We start from the raw sequence: 23,310 nt of genomic DNA, 5'->3' as shown, positions 1-23,310 counted from the left end.
AAATTTTGTGTTCCAGATTTCTAATATATGCAGTAATGCTTTTTTAAAAAAATAGTTTTCTTTTCAAATTAAGATTGTAAGCTCTGCCAAGCGTTTAATAGTTAGGTGATGAATTAGGCATTTATTTATTTGGACACTGCATCTCACAAATTTATATTACTCGTCATCTCGACTGATCTATCAGAATTCAGATTTATTCTGCTTTCCTTAATTGTTTTATTTCCTCCTCTCCCCAGGGCCAAAAGCACCTTGCACCAAAGAGCCAGATGTAATTCACAATGAAGACATATCCATATTGCTAAAAGCCCAAAACAATGCAAAATTAAATTTAATTCCACAAAGCTCTACATGTATAACAGAAATAGATTTCAAAGAGAGACATCAGAAATATTAAGGATAGCAGGAAACTTTGAAATTAAATAGAAATTAACAACTTGAATAATATCCAGCTGGTGACTGAAGAAATTCTTCATGAGTTTCCATTCCAAGACAAGACAGAAATGCGATTCTTCAGAGTAGAGTACTCATGAGAACCATGCAGCAACAAATGAACACAAGATAAGCCTTACTAATAACAAGGTCCAAACAGTCAAAAAGGTACATCAAGTTCAAAAAGCATTGTGATCTTGAACAACTATATTTCAATTATTAAGAAGATCATATATATTTGTTAGTGGCTTTCTTCTGCAATTCTTTACAGGGATAGACAATAGGAGGAATGTTTAGCTTACATTTTAAATGGATTCAATAATGAATTAACGGCTGTTCGGACTGGCCTGAGGAAAATTTGGCATCTTATAGAATCATAAAATCCTAACAGTGCAGAAAGAGACCATTCTGTCCATCCAGTCTGCACTGACCCTCCCAAAAAATTTAAGGCCTCAAACTTCTGCAATATTCAATATCTGATCAAAGACGTGTCATCTGGAAAGGAGAAGCTGAAAGTCACCCTTCCCCCTTGCTACCAAGCCTGCAGGAGCCTCAGTCTTTGCAATTGTCCAACAACTCAAGGTACTTTCTTCTTGTTCAAATGAAAGTGAGGGCTGAAGGTTGGATGAGCAAACTGACCATGGCACTGCAGCACAGGAAGCCATTCACCTTCACTGCCATGTGTTTCTTTTTGTGTTTGAGCTGAAAAGCTATTCATCTGTTCGACAGTTTTAGGTTCTGATGATGGGCAATCAACTTGAAACCTTGTTCCCAAATCAATGATATAATTAAACCTGATCTGCATATTTCAAATTAAATCCTGTTTGCTTCCCGTGGGTGCCCTGCTTGTTTGCACTAAAAATAATATGGTGTCACACAGGAAGCAGGTTTGATTGATGTGGTAAGAACTTTCTGCCTAGTTTCTGGCAGATGGGAGCACTGAAATCTGTTTCCCAATATACATTGTCCAATTTACCGAGCATTCTCAGCATTTTCTGGTTCCTATTTATTATTAATTCACATTGTTTTGTATTTGCCTACATGTTTTGCCTATTCAGAATATGACACATGAATTACACCATGAACAAACTGCATCATCACACTTCAATTTATAAAATCTTGTGCTTGGAGAGAGGAAATATAATCTATTTTTTCCATATTGGCAGCATTAAGTATTCCCAGCTTTGTTGAGGTGTGAGACAGGGTAAACCATACCCCTTTCCAATTTATATCAGTTTAAGCCTTTATGTCAATAGTCAAGTACAGGAGGTTTCATAAGTTCCCTGTGACAAGAAGTACTATTTAGTTTGGCAGTGTAGGCAAACCAATATTAACAGTTGATTAATATGGCACATATTCATTCTTTAGTGTTTTCTACTTGTAAAGAAGGGATGGCTGCAAATGCCTTTTGGTACATTTCGAGTACACAGAGAATTTCAGGAAAGACTTCATGGAGCACCTGAACATGTAGAACGGGCCAATGTCATGGTGCATCCCATTTTACTCTACAGCACAGGTGACTAGGAGTATGACCAGAAACTGGAAGTCCAGTTGAAATTATGCAAATACTAACACATGATATCTGTCGAGCATAAAAATAAAGTTTAAGAACACAAAGAGAAATGTCTTACGTTCTAAATTCTCTGAAAGTGCAATCAGACCAGATTCTGAAAGATGTTAAAATCCCATTCTCCCACTGGCAGAATGAATTATCCAGAGGATCAGTACTTGGGCCACTGCTCTTTACTATTCACATAAACAGTTTCAACTCAGGAATCAGAAATACCAACATACAAGGGAGGAACAAGAATAGGCCATTTAGCCCTTCAGGCCTGCTTTACCTTTCAATAAGATCACGACTGATCTGATTTTAACCTCAAATCTATATTCCTGCCTACCCTAGTAATCTTTCATCCCCTTAGTAACCAAGAATCTACCAAGAAATAACATTTCGAAATTTGCGACTAACACCAAATTGAAAGCCATTCTTAATATTGAAGCAGTGATAAGATATGTGCATCTATGTTCCTTTAGCTTTTTATCCTCCTCCACCCTACCTGCACAATTGACAACTCATCTCCATTCACTCAGGTCCCACATTGGAATTTCTATTTGCAATAACTCAGGAAGCCTAACTAGAAAGGTACATTGTTTATTGTTGAACAACAAAACAGAGGTACTACTTGTAGCATTCATAAGCTAATCCATGGGACAAACAGTTCTGCAATCCCTTTTTCTCATTTAAACATTTTTTTCTAATCAACCTGTTCAGAGATGTTATTGACACACTTTTGCAGCAGATGGGACTTGAACCCGGCCTCCCAGTCCAAGAGTAGGAATACAACCACAGCACCACAAGAGTTTCACCTGTACTGCTTTTTTTGGGTTCAGGTAATGAGTTCCAACTGGGTAGGCCGTTGCCTGTTACCCAGGGAACTCATACACAATGAGCTCCTCAGGGAGATTAATTAGCAATTCCCCATGAACCTTGTAGGGGTTATCAGAGGACCCTAAACCATTCCACATCACTCTCCTCTTTTAAGCACAGATTTTCAATCAGGTCTCACACGATATTGAATATATTATAGAAACAGACCACTCATTGTCCTAGTCTCTGCTGCTGTTCACACTGAGTACAAGTCCACTCCCACACTACAGTGCATCTTGTCAACATTCTTTTTTAATGTCCTTTTCTGTCATGAACTGTCAAGTAGCCTTTTGAAAGCATCTAAGCTCTTTGTATAAAATATTTTCTGAGGTAGCTAGTTCCACATACTAGTCATTCCCTGGGTAATGTTTTTCCTTATATTCTATTAGGTTTATCACTAAATCTCCGCTAAGTGACATCCATTATTTTCTGATTATACCTTTTTGAAGCATATTGAAACTGGTTGCATAAATCCCTGAAATCTTAACATTTTTTTGAAAAAATTTACACAAAATATTTCCCAGTCACACAACACAGAACATGTTTTGTTCGTGAACAATATTTATCATATACAGAACAGTATAATTTTAGCCCACACTAAGCCTGTAGTAAAATAAGCCACAAGAAAAATTTGAACTGATCACCTGAAACATACACAGATCAGACAATTTTTCAACCTAAAGCTGGATTTACTGGAGTTAAACATGAAAGATTGCAGTTCATTTGTTTAAAGAGAGTCTGTGTTTTCTTGCAAAATAGCAATGTGTTTTGCAATAAATTATGCGTCTCAATTATTTTATATATATTTATAAAAACACAAAACAACTTGCTGTTCAATCAGCCATTTGGAAGGTTGAGAAATGGCACAAGAATTTCATAATTTCAGTGCCTTGTGGGAAGATGCTTGCATTAAAAAGTTGTCAGGTATTAACAGTGTTCTACATCTGGAGTGCTTCAATTAGTCATAGGTCTCTGAACGGCTGTCACTAGATGTGTACAAATTAGCATCTAACTCCAAGCTTTTCAATCATTACCAGAGAAACTTTCATGAAAGCAATACATCTCTTTCAAAGGATGTAGTCAAGAATTTACTAAAACACACCCAGATGTCAGGACTGCTCACAACTTGTTTTTGGTCAACATGTTGTGGTGTTTGTCTCCGACAACGTTTTACCTAACTTGGCACAAATGCATCAAGGTTGCTCTTGATGTAAATCACACGGCTTCATCTTGTTTCCCCATGATGAGGTCAGTGGTGCAGTCCAGGCAGTAGGTTTTGTCAACATAGCGGGTCTCTCCCTCCTAATGCAGCTGGCTTCATCAAGAGAAAAAAGAGTTCTATTTCAACAATACGTAAATCATCTGTGATCATCAATACCACATCTTAGGAGGTCTGCACCAGATACCCTAGAAGCTGCTACGATAGCTATATCTCGAGAATTCTCATATTACTGGTCCATTTCAAGGCTGAATGCCTTACAGGGATAGTTACTGAGGGACAGGAGCTGCCCCCTGCAACCATGCATAACTCAGTGATTGAGGCTGTATGTAGATGTATTGCTGTCCACGTGAAGCAGGCACTAAGCCTGGTGAAGACATCATTCTGATATTTGGATCAGACTATTGCTACTATTGTCCAAGGCGTGAATGAAATATCATGTAGACGCTCCATCTGTTGATGGGTTGACGCTTTCGACATACTTCAGATGCGTTCACAAGTCATTGAGTATCCAGATTCATCCCTGGCCAGCACACAGCTTCATATGCTCTCCTTCTTGTGTGTTCAACAGCCAAGTGTCCCTGGTGTAACACGGATATATATCTTGGACTAATGTTTTCTATATTGGGACTTGTTTGCCCTTGAAATTGACTTGTCATGATATACCAAGTTCACCAGTGTATGGCTAACAATGAATAAATCTTCTCAGATTCTTCTTTCATATTGTCAGATCATGCATGGATAATGATCTTTCACATCTCTTGTAGTTGTTCTGCAAAGTGGAACAGAATGCCTTCCAATTTGTAGTCAAGAACATCAATGTGTGAATGAAGTGCATGTCAAACTGCATTATGCCAAATTCTAGAGTTAAATGTCTTGTACTCTAAATTGGAATCGTTGACTTGTGCAGGTGGCAGGGTTTTTGAACCAAAGTCTATAGCTTCTAATTGTACAGAAGACATGCTCCCAGTTTTTTTTTACAATGAATTCACGCTGAGAATCATGGCTTTCCTGTGGTCATAGAATTGCTTAAGCAACATTTTGCTGATGGAACTTGCTTGAGAGAATCAAAGATATACTGATGGCCATCTTGTCAATACTTCAGGGATATTCTCAATGAGCAAATCTCTTACCAACGGTATATTATCCATGAGATAAGAATATATGGCAAGAGGAAATTAAAAATCCAAGGTAACATCACAGAACCTCTTAATTGTCTGATGTGGGTGTTTGTTTAAGATCCTTGATCTCACCTGGACCGGGATGGACTCCATGAGCAGAATATATAGACGCAAAAAGTTTATCTGGCTGATGTTGACCTGACACTTTGTTCTGTTAAATACTGAAATCTTTGCTGTCATCAGCATGAGAAGGTCATGCTCTGCCTTAATCTCACCCATGACCACTATGTTGTCAGCTCTGCACATACAAATTCACAAAAAATCATACCCATGTGCTGCTAGAAAATATTTTAGCTAATTGAGAGCCCTAATGGAAACTCTCAGAAACAGTACCATCTTAATAGCATCCTAAATGTCATCAGTTCTTGTGAGTCTTTTGCGAACCAGAATCTGTGCTTTGCATCTAGCTTGGAAAAGAATCTTGCCCTGGAAAATTTAATTCTTCTTCCAGTGTTGAACACTTTTTAAATGAAAGGTTGTGATGCTGTGGACAAATGCATGCTCTTCTGGTGTCATCTTTCTTTAAGACACAGAAGATGCAGCCTCAGCAATCTGTGTGGAGGTCAACTTCACGAATTATACCATTTCACTTCATCTTGCCCAGTTCCACTCAGAGCCCCTCTTGAATATGCATACCGTACTTCCTTGGATGATCAACAAATGGGATCCTTATGATGCTTTTATTTTAGCCTATTTTCATAACCAACCCATTCATACATGTTATTACACACCTCTGGAAGAGTGGGACCCACTGTGCCACAAAAGAGCCCTTTCACAATGCACTAATATATCATCTTTAACTATTTCGCTAGTATCAAATCATCTGGGCACAGGTGCCTCAGAGTGATGAATAATGCAATTGTTTCACATGTGATCTGTTTTGAGACTTGTGGGTGTAGTCTGAATCTCATGAATTGTGATTACACCTAGATCTGTGTCGACTCGTAGTATCTCAGATACTGACAGATCAGTGGATATCCAGGAATTGGAGGGGGTACAGCATGGCTGGGGGGAAGCCTAAACTCTAGTTTGGGATAACCTTGCAAATACAAAAGAAACCCAACAGTCAGAACAACCCTCAGACTGAGATACCCTACATGCACTTTGACCATTTAAAGTGTGATGTCAGGCTGTGTCCAATATTTAAGGGTGTTAAAAATAAGTAGAAGACTTCATAATTCATAATTTGCCATGGTTTCAAAGTGTTTTTTTGCACTTTTTGCAAGTTACGTCATTTGGGTTTGTCAATAAATATTTTTTCTTTCCAAAGCAAGCATCCTTTTCCTTTCATCATTTTGTAAGTGTCTATTTACATAGCTTTCACTGAATGTGAACCTCATAACAACTTCACTTGATGTACCAGCTCAATTAACAATGGAAAAATGGACACCTACTTCAAATAAATCTATTGAATACACAGCTCAAAAAATTCATAGGGAAATACAATTGATTTCTATCATGCAAACTATGTGCTAAATTTTATCCGCTACACTCAATCTTCTTTAAGCTAACTGCTGAACGAGGCTGAGTGTGGACTGAAACAATACACCAAGGCCAGACTCTAGTCCAAATGGCCTTGGGGGTTACTGGTCAAGCTCAGAAGGGGAAAGCGACTTTTCCCAAATACTTTAAAAGTACCCCAAGTTAGGATTCAACCAAAGGACAACTTGAAAGAATCAAGCCTGTGCAGGTTCTAAAAGGAAAGCACATGGAAACCATTCCAGAATGCAAAAGCATGTTGAGAGTTACATTGGTTGCAGGAGGGAGGAAATAAAAGGGAAATAAAAGCACTAGAAATATATCTAACATGCAGACAGATGTAGATATGGCCACTGGTACTCTGGACAGATGAATTATTTTCCTGATGCTGATGCAACAGCATTGTGTTAAGAACTGACCTGGAATGTGCTTGCTATGCACGTCAATTTGGATTTTAACACAGGATATGCCCAAAAATTTAGAACTAGATTAGCACCAGTGGCCATTATTAATCCATAACACTGTTTAAATGGCTCTAGTCAAAGTGGATTAAAGTACACTTGAGCAGAACTGCATGTGCAGAATTTTCATGTAACAGGCAGCATGCATATTTAAATGAAATGACAACTGTGTGCAAGGCATTTGCAATATCCCACCTGCTGTAGTCGACTCTTCTCCATCTGCAGCTGTTGGTATTAAATATGGAGTTAGTAAATGGATAGAAATGATCAAAACATGGTACAACTGTCAGCCAAAATATTCATGCATGGATACTTGCAACACTTAATCATCTGGAAGCTGCATTCAATCTAAAAATATTCAGACAGCATTACAAACATTTTAAGTTTGTCAAACTAACAGACTTTCAAATGTTTACAGCAACAAAAAGACAATTTGACATTCAAACTCAAATCCAGATTTTAGTTGATTAAATAAGTGACATAATTATCAGGATATGCTATCAAACCCTGTCTACAAGACATGATGCTTCCCCTGTACATTTTTTTTTAATTAATTTAACCTATTTTTTGAATCAACCTGTTCAGGGATGTTACTTCATGCCTCTGGAGGAGGGGGAACTTGAACCTGGGCCTCTCATGTCAGGGGTGGGGACAGTACCACTGCACCACAAGAGGGGCCTCCCCTGCACCTTATTGGTATCTCTGTTCAATTAGCTCCAACTTGGAGCAGATCCTGAGATAAAAAGATTTTTTTCAAGCTTGATGTAAAATAGGTAGAGTTTGCACCACAACTGGTGAGGAAATGGGACGGTAAAGCCCACTGAATTCAATCAAGGAGAGGGGCAGCTCACAAGCTCCCTGTTGCTTTCTCAACTCTGTCAAAGTTCAGTCTGGAGCTGGAAGACCCATCGTCATGCTTTCCACACCACCATCAATTGAAGCCCTTAAGTGGGTAATTAGTGGTCATTTTAAAGGGTTCATCCTGTCTCTGCTGGTATTAATTCAGCAGCAGGCAGTCCTTTCGCCATGTGGGGGGCACAGTAAATAAAACAGCATACGCAGCTTGTGGTTTCCCAAGGGGGACTGGGAATCCCTTATTCAAAGGAACTCAGTGCCTGACGGAGGCTCCTGGTCTGGGTGGGACCAATTGAGACCTAACTTCTCTCTCCCTCCAAGGTTCTTGATCACAAGCCCTCCTTCCCCAAACCGCCACATCATGAAAATCCTCCTGCCATGATTTGTGGTCTGGCTTGCTCTGTGATCCCAGACCTCCAGTGGGTTTGATCTCATGGCTACATTAAGACACTGGGAAACAAAAGTGCAGGGTTGGGCAGGATATCCACCCCCGGGGCTTTTGAAACTGAAAGGCATTTAAAACTGGAAAACCTTCTCAGCGTAGACAGCATAGGTCTCACAGGCAGGATTCCTGACCATTAAAATCCTCTCCAACAGTATTGGACTAACAATCTGAAGTCCCACACTAATGATTTCATCATGCTGGTTGGGGAATTTAAATTCAATCAATTAAATAAATTTGGAACAAAAAGATAAAAATGTTGACCGAGAACCAAGTAGAATCATCAATGGAACCCACTAATGTTCTTTAAGGAAGGGAACAAACCATGCTGAGCTGCTACAGAATGTAGTATGTGGGATCAATAGCTAGTGCTTATAGCCAGGCTGCAGCATCAGTGATATCAGATCATACGGAATGAGGCCTTGAACAAAGGAAGTTCTGGTGAAAGTTCTTGTTGTTTTATTGAACCATCTCTCTCAACAAACAGTGTAAATGTTTGCACAAGTATGGTGTTCAATCTTCTTCAGTCTATGATTCCCAGAACTATTATAATACTCAGACATGGAAGATATTTGATCTGCAGCAAAATAGTATTCTCATAAATGCACTTTGAAATGGCTCGGCTTACCATCTCAGTTGCATTCAAGATGATGGTTATGATAAAACTGCAGCAGTTCAAGAAGGCAGCTCATCACTATATTCTCCAAGGCAAGTAGGATGGGCAATAAACATTGGACCTTGCCAGTGACACCAAGATTCCATGAGTGAATAATTGAACAAAATTGGCTGGAACAGGTACAATGAGCTACATGGCGTCCTTCTGTGTTGTGTAATTTTATGATTCTACAAGAAGAAATTTCTACAACTTACAGTTACACCACAGCAACTTCAAATTTATATTTTTCTCTTCCATTGAACTAGTGTGAAAATGAAAATTTCTGAGTTGGATACATAAAGTTGAAATTCTGAACCCTTGATGTAACTTTAATCAAATGCAACCCTCACACGCATGAGAAAAAAAACTGAAGATTTTAATTAGCATTTCGAGTGCTTGACGAAAGACAATGCTCAGTTATATTTCTGATTATTTAAAGAACATAATGCAAGCAATGAATTTAATATTCATTTACTGGAATCATAGAATCATAGAATACTATAGCACATAAGGGGGCTATTTGATCCTTTGAATCTCCAATGCAGTTAATTGCATTTCCTAGCTCATTCCATATAGATCGGAAATTTATACTCCAGTATTTGTCCAATTGCCTTTTGAAGGCTACCTTTCAATTTATACACATCACACTTTCATACAGCATGTTCTAGATCCTGATCAATCACTGAGTAAGAAAATATTTTCATTCTGATGTCTTTGGTTCTTTTTTCCAATTATCTTAATTGCATGCCATCTTGTTCTCATCTCCTCAGCCATTGAGAAGATTATACATGTTCATGGATGTTACTGGGACTGGACAGTTTGAGTTATAAGGAGAAACTGGGTAGGCTGGGATTCCTTTTCACTGGAGTGATGGAGGTTGAGGGGTGATCTTATCCAGGCTTATAAAATTATGAGGGGCATAGATTAGGTGAATAGTAAAGGTTTTTTCCCGAGGGTAGAGGGGTTTAAAACTAGACAGCATAATTTTAAGTTAAGAGGAGAAAGATTTAAAAGGGACCTGAGGGGCAATTTTTCCACACAGAGAATGATTCATACGTCGAATGAACTGCCAAAGTGACAGATGCAGGAACAGTTACAATATTTAAAGGACATTTCAACAGCTACACAAATAGGAAAGGTTTAGAGAAGCATGGACCAGGTGTTGGCTGGTTTAGTTTAGTTTAGTTTCAGAAACCTGGTCAGCATGGATGAATTGGACCGAAGGGTCTGTTTCTGTGCTGTATAATTCCATAACTCTATGATTTCAAACACTTCTATCAAAATCCCTCTTAGCTTTCTCTGTACTAAGGACAATAACCTGAGTATCTCCAGTCTATCCACATAAGTATAATATTCATCTGTTACCATTCTAAAAAATCTTTCCTGCACTGTCTTCCAAGCTTTGAGGATCTTCTTAAGTATGATGTCTTGAACTGAATATAATATTCTGTGGAGATCATAACTATTGTTTTATTTTAGAGTCATACAGTCACACAGCTGTGTAGCATGGAATCAGACCCTTTGGTCCAACTCGTCCATGCCGATCTAAATCCTAAATCAATCTAGTCATATTTGCCACCATTTGGCCCACATCCCTCTAAACTCTTCCTATTCACATAGCTATCCAGGTGTCTTTTAAATGTTGTAATTGTACTAGTCTCCATCACTTCCTGTGGCAGCTCATTCCATACAAACACCACCTCTGCGTGAGAAAGTTGCACTTTAGGTCCCTTTTAAATCTTTCCCCTCTCATCTTAAACGTATGCCCTCCTGTTTTGGACTCCCCCACCCCAGGGAAAAGACATTGGCTGTTCACCTTATCCATACTTCTTATGATTTTATAAACCTCTATAAGATCACCCCTCAGCCTCTGATGCTCTAGGGAAAATAGCTCCAGCCTATTCAGCTTCTCCCTATAGCTCAAACCCTCCAATCCTGGCAACATCCTTGCAAATCTTTTCTGAACGCTTTCAAGTTTCACAACATCCTTCCCATGGCAGGGAGACCAGAATTGAATGCAGTGTTCCAAAAGTAACCGAATCAATGTCCTGTACAGCTGCAACATGACATTCCAACTCCTATACTCAATGCACTGACCAATAAAGGCAAGCGTACCAAACACCTTCTTCACTATACCGTCTACCTATGACTCCACTTTCAAGGAACTACGAACCTGCACTCAAAGGTCTTTTTGTTCAGCAACACTCCCCAGGACCTTCCTGTTAAGTATATAAGTCCTGCCCTGATTTGCCTTTCCAAAATGCAGTACCTCACATTTATCTAAATTAAACTCCATTTGCCACTCTGTAGCCCAATTGTCCATCTGATCAAAGTCCCATTGTACTCTGAGGTAACCTTCTTCGCTGTCCACCACACCACAGCTTTGATGTCAACATAGGAGTTATGGGTAGTAAGTTGCAGACGACACCAACTCATTTGTATAAATGATGAAAAGCAGTGAACCCAGCACCGATCCTTTGGCACACCACTGATCAGAAGCGTCCAGTCTGAAAAGCAACCCTCCACCACCATCACGCTCTGTCTTCTATTTATGAGCCAGTTCTGTATCTCAAATGGCTAGTTCTCCGTGTATTCCATGTGTTCTAACCTTGCTAACAGTCTACCGTGCGGAACCTTGCTGAAGCCTTACTGAAGTCTGTATAGATCACGTCCACCGCTCTGTCTTCATCAATCCTCTTCATTACATCTTCAAACACTCAATCAAGTTAGTAAGACACGATTTCCCACACAAAAAGCCATGTTGACTATCCCTAATCCATCCTTGCCTTTCCAAATACATGTAAATCCTGTCCCTCAAGATCCCCTTCAACAACTTGCCCACCACTGATGTAAGGCTCACTGACCTACAGTTCCCTGGCTTTTCCTTGCCAACTTTCTTAAATACTGGCATCATATTTGTCAACTTCTAGTCTTCGGGAATCTCACCTGTGACTATCAACAAGACAAATATCTCAGCAAGGGGCCCAGCAATCACTTCCCTAGCTTCCAACAGAGTTCTAGGGTACACCTGATCAGGTCCCGGGGATTCATCCACCTTTATGTGTTTTAAGATGTCCAGCACCTCCTCCTCTGTAACATGGACATTTTCCAAGATTTTGCTGTTTATTTCCCCAAGTTCTCTAGCTTCAATATCCTTCTCCACAGTAAACACTGATGCAAAATATTTGTTTAATACCTAGGCCATGTCCTTCGGTTCCACACATTAGGTGGGTTTTGTACAAGGACAGAGTCACAACATAGCAACAGCACATTCAACCCATCATATGTGGACCAGTTCTTTCAGTTTGTTTCTCCATGGGTATTTGTTTTATATGATGCAGTGCTATATGTTTCGTAATTAATTTTTTAAGTTCAACCCTGACCTGTCAGGTCTTCTGTGCATTGGGAATTCCAGCAGCTTAAGAAAAGTGACACCACCATGTTCTGAAATGAGGTGCCCTTTCACCTACAGCTACATCCAGAAATGGCTGGAGACATTGGGTACTGCAGTGGTTGTGGGTCCTGACAACTAAAACTTGTGCATCCTCAAATAGTTTATCCTGGTACAGCTACATCACTGGCACGTGTCCAACGAAATGGAAAATCACTCAGGTATGTCCTGAATTCAAAAACCAGGACGATTCCAAATGGCCAATTAGCCCCACCAGTCTATTCTCAATCATCATTCAAGTTCTCCAACACAGCGATCAAGCAGCACTGATTTAGCAATGGCCTGCCCACTGACACTTATTTTAGGTTCCATCAGGGCCACGTTGCTCCTGACTTCATTACAGTCTTTGTTCGAATATGAACAGAAAAGGTGAATTCCAGATGAGAGGTGAGAGTGACAGCCTTTGATACCAAGGCGCTGTTTGACAGAGTGTGGCATCAAGGAGGCCAAGCAAAACTGGATACAGTGAGAATCGGGGGTAAACTGTCCAGTAGTAGAAGGTATACCTGGCACAAAAGGAAGATGGTTGTGGTTGTTGGAGGTCAATAATCTCAGGTCCAGGACATCTCTGCAGGAGTTCCTCAAGGTAGTGTCCAAGGGCCAGCCACCTTCAGCTCTTTTGTCAATGACTTTCCTTCCACTATAAGGTCAGAACTGGGGGTGTTTGATGATGAAAGGACAATGTTCAGCATTCAGCACCATTCATGACTCCTCAGATACTGAGATTTTCCATGTTCAAAAGTAGTACAGTCTGAGCAAAATCTAGGTTTGGGCTTAGACGTGGCAACTAATATTCATGCTGCACAAATGCCAGGCAATGTCAAACTCCAATCAGAGAGAATCTAATCATCACCTCATAACATTCAATGGCTATACCAACACTTAATGCCCCATTATCAACATTCTTGGGATTAACATTGACCAGAAACTGAACTGGACCAGCCATATAAACACATTGGCTAAAACAGCATGTCAGAGCCTAGGGATCCTGCAGCGTATAACTCGCTTCCTGATTCCCTGAAGTTGTCCATCATCTACAAGGCAACAAGTCAGGAATGTGATGGAATACTCCCCACTTGCCTGGATGATGCAGCTCTGACAGTGGAGGAGGCCAAGGATGGACATGTCACCAGGGTAGTGGGAGGGGGTGTTAAAGTGGATGGAAGCTGGAAGGTCGAGTCGGTTGGGGCGTGCAGGACACAGATGCTCCGCAAACTGGTCCCTGAGTTTGCGTTTGGTCTTCCCGATATAGAGGAGACCACATCAGGAGAAACGGATTCAGTAGGTGAGGTTAGATGAAGTTTTTTTTTTATTCATTCACAGGATGAGGGTATCACTGGCTAGGCAGCAGTTATTGCCCATCCCTAATTGCCCAGAAGGCAGTTAAGAGTCAACCACATTGCTGTGGGTCTGGAGTCATACATAGGCCAGACCAGGTAAGGATGGCGGTTTCCTTCCCTAAAGGACATTAGTGAACCAGATGGGTTTTCCACAGTCATCATTAGACTCTTAATTCCAGATATTTATTGAATTCAAATTCCACCATGTGCCAGGGCAGGATTCAAACCTGGGTCCCCAGAACATTATGTTTCCGGATTAACAGTCCAGTGATAATACCACTAGGCCGTTGCAGGTGAATCTCTGCTGAATATAGAAGGATTGTTTGGGGCCTTGGACGAAGGTGAGAGGGTAGGTATAGCAGCAGGTGCACTTCATCTAACCTCATCCACTGTCTCCATTGCTCCCAATGTGGTCTCCTCCATATTGTTGAGACCTAACGCTGACTCGGGGACTGGTTTGTGGAGTATCTGCGTTCTGCACGCACCAACCAACCTGACTTTCTGGTTGACATCCATCTTCCGTCTCACCTGTCTGCTTCACCCTTCCCACTGACCAACCACAACAACCCCCTACCTACATCACCAGCTTCAAACTCTTTCCAGCCCCAACCTGTCCATTTTCCTAATCACCTATCTGCTCCACCCTTCCCACTGACCTCTACAATAAACCCCTACCTGCATCCACCTATCTCCATCTTACCTACCCTCCCCTCAGTCCCACTCCACTCCCCCGACTTATTTCTGGGCTCCCCTCCCCTTTCCCAGCCCTGACAAAGGGTTTCAGCCCAAAACGTTGACACATTCACCATACATACAATTTAATATAATCATCATCAACTTGTAGTCATTTTCAATTAAAAATGCTCTTTACATTATTGTTCATTCATAAAACATCATTCTGAAAGCATTACCCCACTGCTTTGAAATAAAACTGATTTTTTTTGCATTCAATATTGTACAGAGAAGGGGATGAGAACTAATGTTAAATTTGTGACTTAGTGTGCAATCAGTATTGCTCAATCCACAGCCTGTTTTACATCTCCGATAGTTTTTATTGCCACTGAAGTCAAGATCCATTACAATTTTAAAAAAAATTGGAACAGCTACAAAATGGGTTGGCAATTCATTGTCACCTGTTGTACAAGGTCAAAATTACTGCCAGGATCTTTGTTCATCAAAGGTTAAAAATATCTAATCACATACAACGGCAGGCGTGGTATGATATAAGTGATTTCACTGGCTAAACTCGCTCAGCCGTTTTCAGCTGATATATGTAATTTCTAGTAATTATCCATCTGTGCAAGCTTCTATCCACACAGTGGGTTGCCTGAGGGAGTGCTTCCACAGCTAACAGGAATTTTAGGACACAAGCGAGGAGGAATTAAAGTATTTATACTCCTGTAGCATTATTGGGAGAAATAAATAATTTTGACCCTGTGGTTCCCAATGCATGCTACCACCAGTGAGTTCTCTTAACTAAACAGTAACTGACCATCATAATTAGTTGCCCCTCTGCATTATTGTTAAACTGCCAAGATGGCAGGAAGAAACTAAGCAGACCGCAATCTAGTTTCATCTAGCAATTCCTGCTTTTCTAAAATGAGCATTTTAGCCAGGCATTTCCACTTAAATGGATATTGTGCTTGAAGCAAAATTGGATGAATAGGAAGAAAGAAGCACTATCATTGGTGATAATGAAAATGAGGTGGTGATAGCGGGTAATGGGTATGGGGAAGGTGAAGGTGCGGAAGGGTTGGTGGGCTGGTGTGTGTAGGGATGCTGAGGGTTGGTGGTATATATTTGGGGATGATTGGGCTGGAAAAAACATGATTTGGGTAGGTCATAGAAACAGAACCAGTGAAAACCACATTTTCCCTACAAAAATGATTCCAAAGCAGCTATTTACCAGCTGTTTCTGACTCTTTTTGCTATTTCAGCTGGATAAAATGAATATCAACTACTACAAAAACAGAAAAACCGGAAGCTAAAACAAAAGGTTAAGAGGACATCCATAGAAGAGAAAAAGAAAAATAAGTAAAAGAGCACATGTAAAGAGAAATAGCAAGATAAAGGCAACAGGGATAGGTGAGCAAGCAGTCGTATTCTATGAATTGTATTTCATTATGAATGTGTTAATCATATACATGTGCACATTAACATTGTTTTCATGTACATGGGGATCGGCACAATTGCTTTCAGGTGAAGGAAGTTTGAAGAAGGAAGTCAACACAAACTAGTTTTGCAAACATAATTCATTTCTCAGTTTCAAATAATTTATTAATAGTTTGATGTCATATTATTCTCTGTTAACGTGCAAAACTCACAGCAGTGGTGTTAAATTGTCAAAACAATCGGCAAGATAACCTGAATTCAACTCACTGCAGCAGTTTCAGGATTTGAATTCAAGTTTAAAAAAAAGAAAACTGATCATCAGTGAAATCAATCTGTTGTTTGGCATAAAACCTTTACTGGCTCACGAATACCCTTCACAAAGGAAACCAACCGTCCTTACACAATCTGGACCATACTTGACTTCAGACCCACAACCACATGGTTGACTCTTAACAGCCCTCTGATGTAGCCTAGTTACGCACGGAGTTGCATGAGTCTAGCAATAAAACGCAGACTATTCAGGATTTTTTTTAAAAATATCTGATTAAAGCTTTCCTGATAGCACAAGGTAGAGAAACTGGCCAATATAACGCTGAAGTACTGCAGCATTACTACTGGCTAGCAAGTGTAATTACATCATGACAAGTGAACACACAGTTCCTGGTACAAATGTGGAGACTGGCAGAACAGTTTGATACAAACATGACAACGGGAACAAAGGTTGGCTATGAGACAAAATGAGTACCAACGGTAGTACCATCCTGTCATTTTTCTGATGAGAAGCTGCAGCAACTGAATCATGCCCAGAAACTGTACTTAATGTTGTAGCAAAAAGCAATTTACTGTAATTCTGTACAAATGTTATATTAAATTAAATAAAGTATGAAATAAATGTTAAAATAAAAATAGAGCTTACTTAATAGTAACGACGTTAAGCAGCTAATTTAGCATCTCCAAATGTAAAAAAATTCTTCCTTACTTTTAAAATGTAGCACTACAAAATGCATTCAGTAAACAGACCAAATTTATTCGAAAAGTAAAAGGAACCTATACACAATGATTCCCAAAAGACATTAAATGAAATAGAGTCTGTGAGCAATATTAATTATTCAGCAGACGGGGGTAAACTAAGAATATTTTAATCAATAATATTTTCACCTCCAGGCAGGAGAAGGACTGAGTGGGAATATTTATAAACACATTTATATTACAGTGAAGGCTGAGTTAGGGAATTTTCAAGTGAGTTTATAATTCCAGGTGGGAGCCAACTATTAGGGAGCACGGTTGTATTAGGTAGGTTTTGCAGATGATAGCAGAGTCTAAGGATAAAGACTGAATCAGCAGCATTTTCAAGATTTTGGCTCAATTAGGAGCTTGGAATTTCTCTTTCACATTCTCAGAACAGGTGAGGGATCAGGTTTCAGATGGAATTCCAGGCCAAAAAGCAAGGTGTGTATTAACAAATTGTTAGAACAAAGACACAGAGAGTTGCAGGGGCAATCAGGAAATTAGGACTCCAATCGGCTTCTGAACTCACATATCTCTTCTGACCTCAACACTTCATTTACCCTCAGCCACAACCTCATTATCTGCCGGCAACTCCAAGACATATTTACTACCGCTTGTCCCTTAACATTCTGTCTAAAATCAGACATAATCTCTTTAAAATCCACTTATCAATAGCATCCTGATATTTTGCTCCTTTGCATGCACTCCACAAAATGTATTCCCAGCTCTTTATCCTCATGGTTTTCCATAGCAAAGTCACCTTCACTCTTGTAATATTTCCATCTCATCTTTAGGTATTCATATTTGCATACCCCCGAGCATTTTCCACGTACTCGTTCTGTTAAAGACAGATTGCATGTTTTAAACAAATATCTCTCCCCATTCTTAATATCTGTCCATATGCAGATTGAGGTTCACTTTTCTCCTTTTTTCAAAACAGCAGGAGTGTTATTTCCCACACCCCCTCTGCTTGTGGATTCTGAATTAATATGCACTGCAACAACAGAGTGGGAAAATTAACCCAGAAGTAGGTTTTATTTCACACATTCTGTGATGTGGGGATATACTTCACAATACACACAGAGATAGAATCAGAAAGGATCAAGAGATTATTTAATTAGTAAGAACTTAAGTACAAAACAACTTAATTACACTGGATGAACAATGCCCTTGCTTTTAAAGGTGGAACCCAAATTATAAAGCTGGCGTTAGCAGTTCGGAATTTCTTTATGGAAATGGTTAATTAGCTAGCTAGCTGTAGAAAATTCATAGTTTCTTCTCTTTAAAAATAAGGTCACGTGAGAAAGTTTTTCAGGAGTCTAACCTCCGTTCCATTGTTTCTTTGTATGCTAGAGTTAATGGTGTGGAAATTGACAGTAGAGTTTGTATGTAACAGCACCAACCCCCAAACTAAATGCTACTTCAAAACTGTATAGCTAAAAACACAGTTGGATTCAGCATTGTAATAGTCATTTGGAGCCCCACTCTGCTCGCCAGTTCCCTTTCCTTTTCCTTTTCTCTTCTTCTTCTCTCTCCTCTCTGCAGTAGTTCGATCCCCGCCCTATGCCCCCACCCTTTTAACTACCTACCTAAGGAATTGAGGAGTCGGGTTGCGACTGGGAACTGCATGGCAGGAGCTGAACGCGTGGGCCGTATCCTGCAGCGATGGCGGGTTGAGCGCGGGCTGGAGCGACGGCGGCAGTGAGAGCAGGACGGTGAGGCAGTGGCGGCGACGGCAGCCTAGCAATTGGAGCAGCCCCTGCACCATTGTGGAGAGGGGATTTGGGACTCTGAGATCTGGACTTTTCTTGCTTACATTTTGGCTCTGTTAAATCTTATAACTCTGGTTTTTGTAACTAAGTGGGTGCCAGTGAATGGCGACTTTGTGCACTTTTTGCTGTACATATATTCCTATACTTAATAAGTAAACCTAAATAAATCTAAACCTAAATGTGACCAAGCTTCCTGAAGGGGGGAAGCGACAAAGACATGCATTGCAGCTAACTGTCTATGGCCCATTCCAGAGGTTTGGTGGACATCTTGTAGGATGGGTACAACTTGCAATTCTATGATGTAGTGGTTTTTCTTGGAAATGGTTGTCTCTGTAGAAGGGTTCAACACAACAGCTAGCATTTCAGGTACGTCAGGAAGAACATTCCCTGTAAGGTGGGAATTATGAGTTGGCAACAATTGAGAATGCGTCAAGGAAGGTTGAGGACAGACAAAAATGGTGGCCATCTTGAAGATGGTGAGGCTTAAACAACTGGAAATTGAGCCTGGAAGTGGAGAGGGCTAGAGAAACTGTAAAAAGAAACTTAAAAATAAAGTTGTTAAAAGCTTATCAATTAAAGATAAAGCTGCCAAGAAAGATAACATTTGTTCAAAAAATTCCGGCCCAAGTCCTTGAAAATATTCATGAACCGTGTATGGCCACCCAGTGGGCAGAGCATGTTAGTACATGGAAACTTTCAAAAGTGACCAGGAATACGTATTTCACACGGTTGTGGGAATTTATGATGGAAAGTCAACACAAAAGTGGGAAAATAAAGCATGAGGGCAAGAAATAAGGTGTTATTGGCAGAGCATGTGTGCAAATGCAACATTTTTAACAAGAACTAGATACAAATGTGGTACTGTTCAAAAGTCCAAAACTTCACATGGCTAATTTTAAGTGCCACTCTCTGCCGCAAATTACAGTAACAGCCTATAAGTGGTATCAGGCCAATTATCATTCTGTTCACACTGACAACAGCATCTTAAATTCGATATTGGGATAGAAAAGACCACAATTATAATGTTCACATACAAATGTAAGGTTCAGTAGAGAACCAAGCAGAAGAGATCTAAAAAGGACAGGGAGATTTTGAGAATGATTAGCAGTTAACATAAAATGGAGCTCAAAGGTTTTATAAATATATACTTGGTAATGATTTGCAAGGAAAACTTGCACTGGATTATGCAAGTCTGAAGTGGCACACTTTGATAGGATGAGGAGGGGCAAGAAGTAAATTGCTCCATTTTAAACAGATTACACAAAATTTAAGGTTTTGAAAAGCATGAATGGTTTCAGTCCAGTAAATAGAGGTGAAACTGATTCCTGTGATAGAACGATCAATAACCAGAAAACACAGATTTAAAGTGATGGCAAATGAACCAGAAGAGTTTTGTCTTCAGTCGTGCAAGTTCTTGTGATCTAGAATGCAGTGCTTGAAAAGGTGGCGGAAGCACATTCAAAAGGAAATTGGACAAATACCTGAGAAGAAATGTTGCAGAACTTTGGAGATCATCACAGCAGAGTGATGGATATGCCAGATCTTGACAATAAAGATTGCATTGTAAGACAATTCTACTGTTTCTGATGCTTCACAACACCGCATATATGCTCAGTTTGAAGTCGCTGAATAAGTTCTGAATTTATACACGTTAGCATGGTGATACTTCCACACTCAGAGATCGGTTTAATCAGTGTGAAAATGTTTCTGCAACTATCGAAGGACTGTGCAATAATCTCTCCTATCAATACTGCCATGGAGAGATGCACTGGCAACCAAAATGTTTCACCTTCTAGTCGGTTCTCTCACCAACTGCTACAGCGAGATGCAGATATGTCCTTTAGGACTTGACAAACTTAGTCAGTAGAGGTACTGCTGAGCAGTGAAGCTCCCACTTTGAGTACATTGTATGCCCTTGTGACCATCAGTGCTTCTTCCAAGCAGTGTTCAAAATGGAGGACTACTGTTTCATTAGTTGGAGGATGAAGAAGCTGATAGTCAACCAATCCAGGTTTGATCTAATACCATGAGTCTTCATGAGGTCTGGAATCCATGTTGAGGATATCTGGGGCTACATATTCCTAACTGTATATTTCTGCACTTCCACCTCTGTTAGTGGTACAGCATTGATCCAAGGATGATTTCGATATTGGTCTGGAGATGAGTTTAGGATATTGACTAAGATATGTTTCCTTTATTCTTCCATATGATGTGAATGTTGCTGACAAGGCCATAAGAGGCCATTTAAGAGTCAAAAATCCATTGTTGTGGAGTCAATTGTAGGCTACACCAAATAAAGATTGCAAATTTCCTTCTCTGAAAAGGTCTTCAGCGGAATAGATAGGGTTTTACAACGATCTGATAGTTTAATGATCTCCAATTCACTTGCTAGCTTTTCTATTCCAGGTTTATCAATTAATTGAATTTATATTCCCCTATTGCCTTGGTAGCATCTGAAAGCATGGGTGGAAGTTTCCTGGCCTGCCCAGAATCTTCAGAAGGGCACAGAGCAGGAAATTAATTGGATAGGAGGGAGACATTTGGTTTCCTGGTGGTGGGCTCAAGTTCTACTATTGAGTTGTCAGTACTTTTCAGGTAGGTCGGCTTTCAGCAGGACTCTCTTTTGCAATCATTAGCATGTTATGAATAGTCATCATTACCTTAGCTTGTTGGAACAACATTCATGGATGTTATTAGTCTTATTAGTCTGAAACAGGAAACATGTGTGTTCACAAACTAACCATATATACTAGATGTATACCTTGCAGGGTAGACTTCTTCCTCGAGTACCAAAGAGTGAAATGTCTCCCATTTTTTTTAGCTCCTTCATAAGCAATCTGCATCTTTATGCAACATTTATAGTTTTAGGACTGAAGTCATTCCACATTGATCAGCTCATGAGAAGTCTCAGCTGCATGCAGTCTAGTTTGTGGATGTTCAATGTTTAAACTGTTAGGGGTGAAATCTAACTGAATCAACAAGCTAACCCCAGCAAGGCAGCCATATTGAATGATGCCAGCAAACATGACAGGGGTAGAAAAACGGGGCTGAATTCAAAATGGAGCTCAACCTTTTGTGGCTGTATCCATGCCCCATGCAAATCTTTAAAGAACAGCAATAAAAATACCCATTCTCCGAATTGTGACAAAAGGTCAGTAACCTGATGATGCCTGAACTACTGAATGTTGTAGCTCCTTTTCTGTTTGAACCCAGGCAAATGTGTGAGAGGCAGTACCGCTGCGGTGCCAGTCATGTTACATTGGGTGCTGCAATGAAGTGACAGTCATTAATTACACCGGAGGCATCTGACGGAGATGCCTAGCATTTAACCTCTTATGTGACAATCCTGTGCAGTGGCAACCTTACAATGGTAATTCACATACACAGGGGCACTGTTGAGCTGACAGTAGCAAATAGTCTGCTGGGACACAGAAGATCATTCATCCTTTAGTGGCATTGGAGCCAGGTTCTCTGAACCTGTTAATGGTGCTGGCCTCTACATCCACGTCTGTCCAAACTTCCTCATCTGTTGAGATGGACTTTTTTCGCCATTCCAAGGGAAAAGAACTCCCATCTCTCCTGGACAACCTTCAGGAGAAACTTTGGGGAGGCATCACTAAAATGTGGCACTGGATTTTGCCTGGTCTCTGACATCTCTTCAAAGAGTGAAGTTCTATCTCGTTCCCTTTCAAATGTGGTGCCTGGAAATTGGAGCCCAGATGTTCCGGTCAGGATTTAGAACTTATAAAATTTGGAGTTTTTACTCACACACAAATAAGCATGAGGGTGCCTGACCCAACCCTGAGCAGATGTCCTTCTCACATTTAGTGCCTACACACTTAATCTGAAAATAAATTCTGCCTCCAGCCTCTACAGCATTAGTCTGGGCCTCTGGATTACCATCACACTGCCATTCTCATGAACATTGATAACATTAAGAAAATATCTCAACTTAATTTTAGAAAGGGTGGAAGAAAAAGTGTGTCTAGAAGTCACCCTGCAGATTTTTTTCATAGCCTGTCAGTTAAGCAGGACACTGGCAGGCTGAATCTATTCCTCTTGGTTGGGAACAATATATTGTGGAAATGAAGTAGGGAAGGTGTAGAAATAAAGTAATTACAGGAAGAAAAATCTAAAAAAAATTCAGTGGTGACTGAAGCTCACGCAAATTTTTATAATTAAAATGAATTGTCAGCCTTATCTCTTATTCTCGTTTAAGCAATAACTATTCATTCCACCTGAGCAAGGGACTAACCCTATCACTTCACAAGCTTTTACTGGAAATAAAACTATTTATAAGCATCCCAAGTTAGACAAAAACATCTAAGTCCAATATTGAATCAGAGATAGTAGGAACTGCAGATGCTGGAGAATCCGAGACAACAAGGTGCAGGGCTGGATGAACACAGCAGGTCAAGCAGCATCATAGGAGCAGAGAGGCTGACGTTTCGGGCCTAGAGAAGGGTCTAGGCCCGAAA

The 23,310-nt window shown here is 40.1% G+C and overlaps 1 protein-coding gene across 5 annotated transcripts in view; it reads right to left on the bottom strand.

Moving 5' to 3' along the window:
* The window catches only part of LOC109920118 (EGF-like repeat and discoidin I-like domain-containing protein 3), a 210,483-nt gene that overhangs the window by 120,587 nt on the left and 66,586 nt on the right, over positions 1 to 23,310 (bottom strand). For 3 of the 5 annotated variants that reach the window (XM_048594829.1, XM_048594839.1, XM_048594846.1), the window contains one exon: positions 7,393 to 7,422. The exons of the other annotated variants lie outside the window; for them this stretch is intronic. In XM_048594829.1, the coding sequence (XP_048450786.1) occupies positions 7,393 to 7,422 (30 nt within the window). The remainder of the gene's footprint in view (positions 1 to 7,392; positions 7,423 to 23,310) is intronic. 5 annotated transcript variants of the gene reach the window in all.

Source organism: Rhincodon typus, chromosome 3 (assembly GCF_021869965.1).
Source record: "Rhincodon typus isolate 14 chromosome 3, sRhiTyp1.1, whole genome shotgun sequence".
In the NCBI taxonomy this organism is placed as follows: domain Eukaryota; kingdom Metazoa; phylum Chordata; class Chondrichthyes; order Orectolobiformes; family Rhincodontidae; genus Rhincodon; species Rhincodon typus.
This window is presented reverse-complemented; position numbering and strand designations above follow the sequence as displayed.